Source organism: Schistocerca americana, chromosome 3 (genome assembly GCF_021461395.2).
Source record: "Schistocerca americana isolate TAMUIC-IGC-003095 chromosome 3, iqSchAmer2.1, whole genome shotgun sequence".
NCBI lineage: Eukaryota > Metazoa > Arthropoda > Insecta > Orthoptera > Acrididae > Schistocerca > Schistocerca americana.
The window spans coordinates 595,128,110-595,143,234 of NC_060121.1; the positions used below are offsets into that span (position 1 = coordinate 595,128,110).

The following is a 15,125-nucleotide window of genomic DNA, read 5'->3' on the forward strand; positions in this document are numbered from 1 at the left end:
CCACCCTACAATTTTCTGGTCGTGAAAGAGTTCCTCAGGACGCAGAACAGGTCTATTGGCGCTCCAATGTCGACAGTTTTGGTAATTAACAAACCCGTGCAAATAAAACCAGGCTTTTCTGAAAACAGAATGAGGTAAGAACGCGTTTCACCGTCAAGCACTTGTTTCAGAAACCATTCACAAAACCTAACACCGTGCACAGGACAACCAGGTTTAAGTTCTTGCATTACTGTACTATATTGGTCGTTAACCCAAGTAACTTTTCAGCTCTTTGTTCAAAGATGCAAGAAATTTGCGTTTGCTGTGAAAGATGTCTAAGAGGTTTTTTATCTTACAGATGATATGCTATGTCATCCAGATGGGCAGTGAACACTGTATGTAGTCGTCTGTGTTTCTTGTCATGAAAGCTTCCTGTTCCACGAAATTTATTCACCAATTTGTGAACTGCATCACGACTCGGAATTCGAGGACCTGGAAACTTCTGTTCAAACAATCTCCGAACAATACTAGCGGGCTCTGCACACGCATACAAATCGTCCTTGCTGTGGAATGGAATAATTTGGCCTTGCCATTGTTGCGTTCACAGACTTCATTGTTATAATCGTGATGTTTGTTTCGCTGTTCGAATGACGCTGGCGGACAATGCGCGTTGTGCGACATTACAACTGAGACGTAGGGCCCAGTCGACCGGCTTTCACGGCTCCGGTGGCTGGCAAAGACAACCACTGGGCGTGCGGTCATCAGATAAATGGTTGCCCTGTGTTCTCTAGGCTTCCTTTACTAAGCAGTACCAAAAAATGAAATCCTTGGGTAAGGATTTTTCAGTACGGCCTGTGTCCATTTATATTTACATATGGCTTGAAGTAGTCCATACATGTAATCTACAGTACCTGCTTAATATTAATATTTCCTTTAATCTTATGGCAGTGACAGAAAGAAACTTAATTATGAAACTTAAATATCTACAGTTCTTGGATGTTGGGTATGGAAAAAGGTAAATGCTGGAGTATCACGGATTTAGGGAGCATCAGCCAACTGTTGGAATTCAGACGTTTTACAAACTGTTTCAGATATTTAGAGTGAAAATTATGGAAATGGTTCTAAACTGACTATGCTGAGATGAGGAGCCAACTGTCGAACATAAACATTTCAGGAGCTGCGCGGTCTTGAATAAGAAATGCATCAACAGCTTAAGTCTCAAAAGCTACAACGCCTCCTGCGTTGATGTTGTGGCTCCATCTTGAAAAGCACTAATAAATAATCTGTGATGTGCTCACAGCGATGTGTATCAGTGTTCACAGTTCATGACTGCTTGTCTAAGATGATGCACTGTTGATCACCACTATAGATGTCGCAGGAACATGCAAACATGCATTCAACACTTTCAAGATGAATTTGTTTGGTGTCAAAGACATTAATGTATGACTACTTTTGTTAACATCGTATTCAGAAATAACAACACGAAAAAAAAGGAAAAAAAGTTTCCCGTCGGTTCCTTTTCAAACACAGGAAAGGATGGGCCATACGCCGACAGTGCAAAAAATTTAGAGTCTGTGTTACTAATAAATTGGAAAACGTTAAAAGGGTGGCTTTAAAGCTTTGGATGTACTACATAGTCTGCTTCCACTTGAATACAACGCACAGAACGGTCAAACAATCACGTTCCAGAAGAGTGCTTCTTTGGGATGTTGTTCAGCTCATGCGTCACACTGGCTTGAATGTCAAAAATTGTATCAAAGCGTTAAATCTTCATCTGAATTTCTACGCTTTGATGTTTTGTAGTAGGTTATATTGATCACACCAAGTCTTCTCACCCCCCGATGATTTTCTCCCGAAAAGAATGGTCCGCGATTTGCATTTCGCTCATGATGCGACAGGCGTCCATATCGCTGTTTCCGTTTGGTGTGCTGGAGAAACTTTGAACACCCATGTCCGTTTTTCAAAACATTCTGGAGAATGTGTGAGCAGTTGAGTTAAAGATGTTGCTCCATTTCGATTTGTGACACAACAACTCTCAGACACTACAGTCGCACGCCCACCACTTAACACTGCCCTCTCGTAGCTGACTGGTCGAATGCACTTCTGTTTTCCACGGTTCTTAGTTCAAGCTATCACCGTAGTTGCTGTGCCGACATAAGGAGCAAATTCAGTCTCGGAACATTTTGGACGGACAGTACAGACTCATTCATAGAAAGCTCTGCACAAAAACTACGAGACATACAGAAAACAAACACACATCAGTGGGTAGAGAATCTCTCCAAGTTTGTAATTAAGGTTACAGTTGGTCAGTATGCGTACCGTTTGTGATGCGGCGAACGTCAATACGTGCGTGCAGTTCATTGACACGAATTGTCCGGGAAGACGCCACAGCAGGCCACATTACGAATCTGTTCACTGGGTTGCCTGTCTGCAGACGCGAACTACTTAGATCCTACTGTAAGGAGCCGGGGGTTAACTATACAACGTGAAGAAAGCACGACATACAACTTACAACATACAGGTATAATATGTAGTTATAGGAATTCCGTATACCTGTAGTAGGCTTCCCTTTATCAGTGGGACGTTGATACATAGCAATAACCTGCAGCAAATGAGTTGGTGAAAGCTGCAACAAGATGTAGTGCCGGAAAATCTGAATAAATGAAAAAAAAAAAAAACGTTTTCCAGTGGTATCATCGTCAGTGGAAGGAATTGTCAGGATAGAAATCTAGTAAAAACTTAGTCCTTCTTACTGAAAGCTGGTTAAGTTTTCCGGCAAAGAATTGTTCACCTGGTAAAAATAGAGGAGATGGCGTTGGAAAGATGTGCACTTCAAAGAATTTAGTGTAAACCTCAGGCTCTTGTACTTATGAGTAAGATATGCGCCGGCCGCGGTGGTCTAGCGGTTCTAGGCGCGCAGTCCGGAACCGCGCGACTGCTACGGTCGCAGGTTCGAATCCTACCTCAGGCATGGATGTGTGTGATGTCCTTAGGTTAGTTGTTCTAGTAGTTCTAAGTTCTAGGGGACTGATGACCACAGTAGTTAAGTCCCATAGTGCTCAGAGCCATTTTTTTCAGATATGCAAATTCGGAGGGCCTCCGTCTTGATGGAATCAGATACACATACGGAAGGAGTTTTCTCTCTCATACATACAGTGTACACTGGTATGGTGAAATGGGATTTAAACAGAAACCGATCCACTGACTGACTGCGTTACTACGTTCGCTGTAAATTTATTTGACGCCTCTTCACAGCCGTAGTGAGGCCGTTGTCAATGAGTGACTGATTATTGCGACTTTTGATCATTTTGTCCCTGGTGAAACAGGTTTCAGCTGAGAATAATACCTAGGCAGGAATAAATATACTCTAACATGAAGCGCTGCATCATACGGTATCCCAAACCAGTGCATGGTCTGAAGTCATCATGATTTAAATATGGCACTTTGTGTGAATAGTAGGGATGAAACGACAGGAAATGTGGGAGCGTAGAGTGCAAGATGCCGGTGCCGTTACTGAACCAATTTTTCATCATTTATTAATAGAAGCCGAAACTGAACTTCACACATTATTGCAAGAACGAATTCACGCTGGCTGATAAAAGCATATAGGTCTCGAACTATATTTATTACGTGTAGCTGCAAGACAACGAATCTTTAGTCTTATAACTGATATCAAAACGTATGTCTTTAATCTCTCATGAACTTTATATTAAAACAACAAATAACAAAAACAGACACAGACGTGTTATCAAAGCACAATCATACAGGAAAGAAGATAATTGAGTGCTAATGGCCAATATTAAAACTCAAAATATTGAGACAAATGTTTTAGCAAACACTTTGAAGTGAATATTCACACAAGAGCATAACTGGCGTGTACATCAATTCACTTGGGACAAACAAGAGAGCCTTCATATTTTAATGCCACTGGTGCACTATACTTACTATGTTCACATACAAATGGTTCAAATGGCTCTGAGCACTATGGGACTCAACTGCTGAGGTCATTAGTCCCCTAGAACTTAGAACTAGTTAAACCTAACTAACCTATGGACATCACAAACATCCATGCCCGAGGCAGGATTCGAACCTGCGACCGTAGCGGTCTTGCGGTTCCAGACTGCAGCGCCTTTAACCGCACGGCCACTTCGGCCGGCGTTCACATACAACTCTACAAAAGAACGTCTGGTATGTTCAACAGTAACCTGAGGCACTTGGAAATCTCTACTTCTCAATAGAGTTTGTTAGTTCCTTGCAACACTTAAACACGTGATTACAGACGCAAGTACATGGCAACTGACATTTAATACTAATTTCAGCAAACAAGAGTGAACGAGGAGGAGATTGACATGTATAACAGGGTCTCAGACTTGTGGGAGAGACCAGCTTACGTACTGTAGGCAACATCAAAAAATTCCACGGACAACATGCACATGACGTGGAAGACAGCCTCCTGTAGCAGCCTTAGTTGAGCATCATTTTAATGTCCCCGGATAGTCGAATTTCAGACACACACCAGCGAGAAAATGGCAAGCTGACACGTTCCTACCTTTGCTGGTGAATCTACAGCTTCTGTTTGGGCGCTGTATTCGGTACACGGCATGGTGGTAACGACAGATCGAGAGCCTGTCCCCGATGACCGTTGCCCCATAACTTCCCTGCGGTCCCCGTTCGCTGTGCGTAACTCCGAGAAGTGCCAGACAAACGAAAAGCCGGCAATCGGTGCGCGCAGCTCAGGACTGTCGTCAACGCTCAGAGGTCCCTGACACGACTCCATCACACAGGCCGGCCGCCACCTGAATCAGTACAACGAACAACGAGTACGTATCGGGCCGTCTTCTGTGTGAGTTTGCTGCCCTCACCACTGATGGTAGACGCCGATATTTGTTCAGGATTGCCTAAACCGTAACGTTAGCAACTGTGCACATATTAAATTTTCTTATCCATTTTCATTGATTCAGCTGTGGGTTTTTGGTGAAACATTATACGGTGATAAGCCAAAGAATTATGACCATTGTACACCTCGACGCTGGATGCCGCATTGTGGCGTCACGGGCACACGACGCGGTAAAAAAGTATGTAAGAGGAGCAGACACGGACGGGGCATTGCCCTAGCGACGATATGTTTTGTAAGTGAGAAAATCCATTGAGATAAGCGACTTTAACATATGGCACATTATTATCACGCGGAGCCTGTTATCGAGAATCGCTAAAACGGCGAAGCTAGTCAAATACTCACGAGGTACTGTCGTGAGCATCTGGGGAAAGAGGCAGAAGGACAATGAAACTACCACTAGGCTATAAATGGTTAAACGTGAACGACTCTTCAGAGAACGTGGGTTAGGTGGCTTGCCTGATCTGTAAAGTGGGGTAGATAGTGATTTGCCGTATCTGTGCTCAGTAGCACACTGTTAATGGTACACTACTGAAGATGGAGCTCCGCAGCAGACCATCTCTACGTGTTCACATGTTGACTCAATGACATCGTCAATTACAATTGCAGTGGGCCAGGGATCATCGCGTTTCGACCGGCGATCAATGGAAACGTGTCGGCTCTTCGGGTGAATCACATTTTGCTACACTAGGTCACAGGTCGTCTCCACAAACCCCGCCATCGTGGTGAACGGTGGCTCGAAACGTACACCACGGCATTAACGCAGGCTAGTGGGAGCAGTATTATGCTATGGGAGACGTTCTTCTGTGCCTGCTTGGGACGTATGGTAGTAATTGAAGACAAGCTGACAGTTGCGAACAATCTGCATTCATGCTTGATTCTCCCTCGACGGCGATGTCTACTTTCAGCGGTATAATTGTCCGCGTCTCGGAGCCAGAACCGTGCAACAGTGGTTTGAGGAGCATCGTAGTGAACTCACGTTGATGTCTCAGCGACCAAATTCGCCTGATGTAAATCCTATGGAAATCACCTGGATCGCTACCGGACGCTATCACCTCGTACGCAAATCAGCGACCCGTTATTTACGCAAATTACGTAACCTGTGCGTAGACATCTAATACCACATACCTCCACACAGCTACCAACAAACTGTCGGATCCCTGATACGCGGAATCAATGATGTATTTCGTACCAAAGACGGACAAACAAGCTATTAAGCAGGTGGTCATAACGTTTTTCCTCCTCAGCGTACACTGCATTAGCTAAACGAAATACATTTTTAGCCTTGTTTCACAAATTTTATTATTACTATACGACCTAGTTTTCGGGTTATAAGACTATTTTCTAACACATAAGTGATCCCGAAAATGAGAAAGAAGCTAAGATATACACGTCAGCTTTTTAAAGCTCTCGATTCATGACTTAAAGTTTAAAAGTTATGTATGTTGACAATTTTGACAAATTACACGTGGATTTACAAAAATTCTTTAAAACAGCATTTACGGAATTCATTCGCACAGCATTTACAATAAACGACTAAACGTACATTTGCTTGGATTGGATGGTGGTGGTTAGTGTTTAACGTCCCGTCAACAACGAGGTCATTAGAGACGGAGCGCAAGCTCGGGTTAGGGAAGAACTGGGAAGGAAATCGGCAGTGCCCTTTCAAAGGAACCATCCCGGCATTTGCCTGAAACGATTTAGGGAAATCACGGAAAACCTAAATCAGGATGGCCGGAGACGGGATTGAACCGTCGTTCTCCCGAATGCGAGTCCAGTGTGCTAGCCACTGCGCCACCTCGCTCGGTACGTACATTTGAATAGAGCTATGTCCATAAAAGCAAATTTTTGATTTGTGAATGAAGGCACCAAGCTTCTTCTTCTATGTAGGAGTTGCACTGTTGTCTACGAGTGGTGAAAAACAATTGAGTCTATTCATTCAGTCTACATATTTCGTAACGATAGAATATGTAACTGCGTGAGCTTCACACTCTTTCTTTCTATATGTAGGACTTCTAAATCTATTGTGTGTGTGTGTGTGTGTGTGTGTGTGTGTGTGTGTGTGTGTGTGTGTGTGTGCGGATTTCATTCACACAATGTTTGGCAAAGGCTGAATCTGCATTCTTTAATCTCCAAATTCTGTGGCGTTTTCTGAGCCTAGAGCGGACTGACCTTCCACTCTGTCCAATACAGCGACACTGATACACTCTGCTGATGATCTTACAAGCACTGCCTTCCACAATGTCTGGTTCTTTATGATTTCAATTGAATAGGCATCTTTCTTGCTGTCTGTGGGACGTAGGAAAGTACTGAGAAACCCTATGATTTTAAAATATTGCTTAGGTTGTTTATTTATTTATTTTTATTTATTTATTTAGCCATCCGTGGACATTTTAAAATGTATGGATGTTGTGATCTGCGTACATTCATATATTTATACAGTTTGTTGTTACAAGTAGCTAAACATTGTGACGTATACGTTATTTACAATCATTTTTGCTCCTTATCAAAATATTGTGCAACAAAAGCTATTTACAATCATTTTGTACAAAGGAAGTCACTTATAGTGTAAAAGCAGTGTTCCTGCAAAAACAATTTAAGATTCTTCCTAAAGCGGTACATGTTATATGTTTCTTTTACTATCTGCGGTAGTTTATTATACAGTTTTACACCTTCATACAAGAAGCTATTTTGAGTCTTATGTTTATTCTTCCTGTCTAGGTGAAGAGAGTGACTTGTTTTTGCTCATTTTGCTATTCATTCAGTCTACATATTTCGTAACGGTAGAATATGTAACTGCGTGAGCTTCACACTCTTTCTTTCTATATGTAGGACTTCTAAATCTATTGTGTGTGTGTGTGTGTGTGTGTGTGTGTGTGTGTGTGTGTGAAAACTGCTATTCGTGCTATAATTTTCTATATTTTTCTTGATGTACACTATGGTTTGGAATATAAATTAACAAAGAACAGTTTGAATTTCTAACATTTTGAAAAGTTCCCTGCAGTGGGCCCGCTTACTGCTTTTTGTTATAATTCTTATTGCTCTCTTTTGTATTTTAAATACTGTTTGTAAATTCTGAGGAGTGTTTCCCCAGAAAATAATACCATAACTGATTACTGAATGAACATAACTAAAGGATACAGTTCTCAAACATTTACTACTGCATGCAGATACAGGGACTCTAAGTGCATAGCATGTTGTGGATATCTTTTTCGACAGTTTCATAGCATGTTCAGTCCACTTCATTTGGCTGTCAATGTGCAACACTAAGAGTTTCGTTGTGGGTACATCATCTATGGAGATGTTATCTAGTTTTAAATTTAAGGTACTCTGTTTTCTGTTCATTCTAAAGCTTATTGTATTTGTTTTCTTTACGTTGAGAATTACTTTGTTTTCCTGAGACCATTTGTGAACATCCCTCAGCACTTCAGTATAATTTCCCAACATTTGTGCTGATGTCTTACTGGTGATTAGTATGTTGCTGTCACCCACAAACAATATCTTCTCTCCATGGCTGATATGTTGCGGGAAGTCATTTATAAACACCAGAAATAATACAGGGCCTAGTACACTTCATTGAGGGACCCCAATATTGATATATTGTGGATCAGAAATATGGTTCTCAATGTACTTTGATCCACTGGAGACATGCGTTATCTCTACTGACTGTACTCTGTTTTCTAGATATGAACGAAACCAGTTGAGAACCACTCCCCTTACTCCTAGTGCCTCTAATTTATGCGACAGCTTCTGGTGCTCAACTGTATCAAATGCCTTAGACAGGTCTAGTAAAAGGCCAGTTACATAGCTATCCTCGTCTAGTGCTTCTAAAACCGTTTTTGTAAATTGTAATATTGCAGATTCTGTATCTCTACCAGGCCTGAAACCATGCTGGTCATTGCAGAGGAGGTTGAATTTACTTAGATAGCTCAGAGGCCTATTTTTCATTATTGTTTCTATCACTTTGGAAAAGCATGACAATAGGGCTATTGGTCTGTAGTTCTCAACGTTTTCTACATGACATTTCTTGTGAACTGGTAAAATTTTGTTATGCTTCAGATAGCCAGGGAAGAAACCAGTTTGAAGGATTCATTTGTGATTTATGTTAGTGGAGCTTTGATACAGTTTATGCATTTTTTCAGCACACACATTGGGATTTCATCTAAACCTGCCGAGTTTTTGTTCTTTAATTGTCTTACAACATTGCATACTTCCTCCTCAGTAGTTGGAAGCAATACCATTGAGTTTGCTATATGCTTCTGTATTGGTTGATTAGCATCTTTTGAAAAATTTTCTGTAAGTTTGTTGCAATGCTGCTAAAGTAGGTATTCACATAATTTGCTAATTCTTTCGGATTACGTTCTAAGTTTTCCTTGTTCCTGATTTGTGTGTTTGTACCTCTCTGCTTTGAAATTTTTCCCACAAAAGGTAAACTGCACCTTTTCCTTTTCGGTCTATCCATGTTGTTCACTGGGTACAGTAGGGTTCTGACTTGCTTCTTCATTTTTTTACTTAGAACTTCATCAATGACTTTGGAATAAAATTTATTATTTGTGGTATTGTTTTTACTTGAATTGAGTTTCTGTTCATAGTCTTTATGGGATACCATATGAATGCCTTGTGAATATAGCTACCTACGATTATCTACAAGACGCTGAGTGCAGAAACGATGGACTGCCGACCACTGAGTAGAAGGGCAGAAGAGCAGATGTCTGAATATGTCTCTCTCTGGTTGGCAGACCCGGCGGCTGGCACCAGCATCGACTGGTCGATGGGTGCGCTGGGCCTGCGCTACTCGCTCGTGTGGGAGCTGAGGGACACTGGCCTTTACGGCTTCATTCTGCCCGCCGACCAGATCATCCCCACCAGCGAGGAGACCTTCGACAGCGTCCTGTCCGTCCTCGAGGATGTGCTGGCCGCTTCCCGCAGCAAGAAGCAGCTCCACTAGAGACCCTTCTCCACTTACTGTAACCAACGAAAAATAAACTAGGTTCCCACTACAAATTTGTGTTTCGTTCGCCTCTACTACTACCTTTCCATCTCCTAACGATCTCGACGAGATCTGAAGACGTCTCTGCTGTGATGTAATACAGTAGACACCAATACTCGACAGTGATGCATCACTATTTTGCTTATATCCTTATGGCGAAATAAGAGTCCTCGCAGTCAAAGCGGTTTTGGGGTAGGTGTTTCACGAATTACAGCTAACAACATAATATTATTTTGTGTACGCCTCTATGAAAACACCTCAGTCTTGCTACAGCCCTATAGAAGATTTACGTTTCATAATCAGTATCTGGTAACAACGTCTTCTTTCGCCGTAGAAAGTATAGTACATGTTCCCATTTAAAGAACGAAACATCGAAGGTCACCGGTCTGCTCAAGAGGTGGGTTGAATGTGCAATTAGAAACATGGCCTTCATATTGTACTGCAACAAACATTTTACTTCGTACGAATTAGTGGTTCCACTGCTCATTTCTCTGTAGCTGAAGTCGACCGCGACTTTCCACTAAGTATAAGTTCCCTCTGTGCGACAGAATTAGGTTAGGTTAGTGTTGTTTTAGCGGCCCGTCGACAACGAGGTCGTTAGAGACGCAGCGCAAGCTCGGGTTAGTGAAGGATGGGGAAGGAAATCGGCCGTGCCCTTTCGAAGGAACCATCCTGGCATTTGCCTGAAACGATTTAGGGAAATCACGGAAAACCTAAATCAGGATGGCTGGAGACGAGATTGAACCGTCGTCCTCCCGAATGCACCTCGCTCGGTGCGACAGAATTCTTTAAACACTGAGGTAGTGTGCTATGAATTTTTTTTAACACGTATTCTGGATAGAAGCTACTTTTACCCTGTGAGGGTTTGCAGAAGAATTGGAACGACAGAATAAATGTAAAAACAAGCTAGAAATTTGCCAGAGAAAGAAACTAAAGAAAATCAATGAAGTAAGCACGAAATTTACCGGTGGGAAAGTATGGTAGGCTAAGACTCATTGACAATGAAAAAGGTTTCGAGTCATTATATAGAAGAAATATATGAGACCCAAACTTACATGGACGGGTATAATAAATTAGAAGAATTACAAAGTTAGAAGTTAAGAATGCCGCAGCAGATTTTAGGAAAGTAATGGCACTGGGGACTGATATGCTGAATGTTTTAGAACATTGTACACCACAAACACTAACATTACTCGCCATCGAAATTTGATCTCCAGAAATGTGACTTAGAAGTCATTCTGCCTATACCAAAGAAGTCAAATCCAAAAGAGTGCAAGATATCATACGAGATTTGCTGATATGAGGCATAACACTGTGGCGAATGGAAAACAAAACCTTGTCAGAGGATCATTTTGGGTTCAGAAAGGGAAGGCAGAAAGAGAGGCTGTTTGATGGCTCTGGACGTTCATGGTAAGAACGATGAAAATCAGTTCCAAGATGATTGTGTTTTGTTTGGAGGCTGTAAGAAAGCTTTATCTGAACTGAAATAGACACACTACTCAAAATTTTGAAAGAAGTAGAACCAGACTTGAAAGCTGGAAGACACTAATGGAACTTCACCTAGGCCAATGAGCAACGGCGAGAGTGCAGGAGGAAGAAGTGGGTACAATAAATATTACAAAAGATGTGAGACAACGTTGTCGTATTCTCCAGCCATATTCGTAGTGACAGACTTGTAGATGAAGCCTTCAATAATATAGAATGAATAAGAGCTTGAGAAGAGGTGGTTAAAGTAGTTTACGTGCTCAATTAATGCAATGAAGAAGATTTTCAGGAAATGGTTGGTGCAATAAGAAAAAACATCGGTAAGATACTACTTTCTTATCAACAGTCCCAAAACTAATGTGATGGAAGTAGCAAAACCACCAATTATAGCAAATAATGCACTAAATAATTAGAAATATGAACGAATCAAGTTCTTCACTTACTTAGGGTTATGATTATTACAGCAGAAAGTTGTACCAAACAAATAAGAAAGAGCGCATTTCAAATTACATACGTATTTATAAAACTTTAAAGATTACTGACAATAAGGGCAACATGAACTGATGTAAGAAAGAGATCTGTAGACTGAGATAGTTTCAGTGTAGTTGCATACTGCATAGAAATCTTAATGAAGGACAGTAATTGCTTTGGAAGCTTTGAAATCTGGATTGTGGGAAGAACTGAATGAATTAAATTTCAAAACAGGTAAACGAATATGAGGTTTTCAAAAGAATAAAAGAAGTAAGGCATTTTCTGAACTTTTTCATAAAGAGAAAACTGATCTGGAGAGCTAACTTCACAAAAGACTTGCAGTGAAAGTAAAACAGAAAAGGAAAGAGTTAGAAGAAGACATGGGATTGTGATAGATTTGAGGGATACCCTGCAAAGCACTATAGGAAACCAGAAGAAACTGACTTTTTGGATGTTAAAATTAAGCTAAAACTGTCTTTCGACAGTTTCATAAACATTGATGATTATGTACAGTACACACAGCGTTGGACAGCAAGCGATCTTGCCAGCACAATAACGAAATCGTTAAGTGTGTCACATGACACGTATGTGATCAGACGATTCGTTAACTTTGCAGGCATCAAAGTAATAGTGTGTGGTGATCAATATATGACTTTGTAATTTGACGAGATAGGGAAAAGCTAGATTTAGTGCAAACCCACACGATTACCAGAGTTTCCATTCTGGTATGGAACAGTTTCGTTCATATTTCGACAATACCCTGCCGACAGTTCTGTACCAATACGTCTTGGAACTGTCAATGGAAATGCTGCAAAAAAGTCATTTAATGACAAAATGACTTATAGTGAAAGGAATAAAGGCAAAACAATCTGGGGTGTTATAAAAAAGGAAACAGGGAGAGGCAAACAATCGCAGAATAACATACTGCTAAGGGAGGGGATAAGGTAATAAATGATCCACAACAATTAGCAAAACTATGCAAACGAGCACTTTTCAAGTATTGCAGAGAAGTTACAGCAAAAATTCCGCAAAACAAATATAGCACCTGTAAATAATGTTGCACTAAGTACAATGATGTTACTTCCAACCACAAAGAATGAAGTCAATAAAACTGTTCAAAAACTAAAAAATAAAAAGTCAGTTGGCTTAGATAAAGTACCAATGTGTGTACTGAAACACTGCATAGGGATCATACAAGGCCCCTTAGCAAATATAATAAATGAATCCTTCACATCAGGATTTCAAGGGCAGTTAAAACAGGCAATACTTGTACCTTTGGTTATGAAAGATAATGCAGAAGACATAGAAAATTACCAGCCAATTTCCCTGCTGTCAATATTCTAAAAAATAATAGAAGCAATTATGAAAGACAGATTAATGAATTACTTGAATAAATACTATCTTTTAAGTGAACCACAGTTTGGTTTCCGAAGTGGCAAAAATATGGAGCCAGCCACGGTAGAATTGACAAAAGTTGTACTTGATGCTCTTATAAAGATGAGTGTGTCACAGGCATATTTTTGGATCTTTCTAAGGCGTTTGATACACTCGACCACAAGATTCTATTAAATAAATTAGAAGTATTAGGATTAAGAGGGGTAGCTATTGACTGGTTTTGATCATACCTAGCAGACAGGTTACAAAGAGTAGAGATAACTCATACTTCAAATAGATCTAAATATTTAGTAAAACACTTATCAGAGTCAAAATACGTCAATATATGGGTTCTGAAAGGTAGCATATTAGGATCAATACTATTCCTGATACACATCAATGACTTTCCCATTAGTATTACTCATGGTGAAAAAATTTTCTTTGCTGATGACAGCAATATTATAGTCACTGAGAAAACAAGAGAGCTCCTTGCCGAGGAAGCAAATGAAACTTTCAAGGAAGTTTATGATTGGTCAATAAGCAATAAAGTGACTTTGAACATAAAAAAACTAATGCCATGAATTTCAGTTTGAAGAGGAAAAATGACAATGTTAAATTAAGTGGTGATGGCACTTCTATAGACTGTGTAACAAATGGAAAATTTCTAGGAATGAATATTGATTCTTAGTTGAAGTGGCGTGAACACACAAAGTTACTTGCAAACAGAATGTCGTCAGCATGTTATGCCCTTAGCATCTTATCATCAGTGTGTAATACGCAGTGTCTTTTAGTTACATATTATTCATATGTACACTCAATTCTTAGCTATGGCATTCTTTTTTGGGAAACAAACGCACAAAATATGAATACAATTTTCAAGCTCCAGAAAAGAGCCATAAGAATAATGACCAAAAGTACTAGTCGAGCGCATTGTAAAGATCTGTTCAAAACACTAGGGATTTTAACTGCTCCATGTGAATACATTTACGAGTCAGTTAGAAATCAAAAATAACATTGGTAATTGCTGCACAAACAGCTCTGTCCATGATCATGCAACAAGGGATAGACTCAACTTACTTTTACCAAGAAAAAATAAACATAAAACTCAAAACAGCATTTTCTACCAAGGAATAAAACTGTACAATAAATTACCAAAAGAGGTTAAGGAAATTGCAAAAATGCACTTATTTAGAAAGGCATCTGTTATGTAATACATTTTATAGACAGAAGGATTACTTAGATAAAACAGAGTAGCGGTTTCATAAAAAATGTTGTACAAATAAGTAATGATAAACATGATTATAAAACATCCAACATTCCACATAACACCTTCACTTTATGTTTTTTCCTGCTTTTTTCCTTTCTAGAAATACTACCCCCAAGCTATGCATAGCACAATACTAACACCTCTTCCTCTTTCTGAGCTCAACATCTCACTCATTATGGAGGGATGCTGACTCAGTTTGTCAGTAAAGCAAATGGGAAGTTGCGGTACAGATAATGGCCCAGGGAAGACCAGTGTGCGTGTGTGTGTGTGTGTGTGTGTGTGTATGTGTGTGTAGTGAGTGAAGTGTTATGAAACAATGAGTGTATAGTGTGAGCAGTGACTGATAGTGAGATATGAGTGAACAGTGTGGCATTACACTATTTAATAAGTTATTTGTAAAAAAAGTACCGTATACCAGGAGTAAATCTAATGATTATGTCTAACTAGAAGTCTGTAAATATATGTGTATACGAATTAGCTTATTGTGAATACTTTGGCATGTCCTATATCCTTGTAAAAAGATATCTACAGATGAATAAAGCTACTTCTACTACTACTACTACTAAATAAAAAAAATACTCAGATTAATCAAGATGGTATAGGAATGTAGCAGCAAGCAAAGAATTCTTTACATTTTGAAATTCGCTTGGCACTTATTCATTCCA

General features: G+C 40.1%; 1 protein-coding gene across 1 annotated transcript in view; it reads left to right on the top strand.

Annotated features, from left to right (window-relative positions):
• The window catches only part of LOC124606619 (zinc carboxypeptidase-like), a 52,542-nt gene extending 42,671 nt beyond the window's left edge, over positions 1-9,871 (top strand). Inside the window, exon 9 of the mRNA XM_047138604.1 lies at positions 9,613-9,871. Within this exon, the coding sequence (XP_046994560.1) occupies positions 9,613-9,821 (209 nt within the window). The 3' untranslated portion in view covers positions 9,822-9,871. The remainder of the gene's footprint in view (positions 1-9,612) is intronic.
• The last annotated feature ends 5,254 nt before the right edge of the window (positions 9,872-15,125 follow it).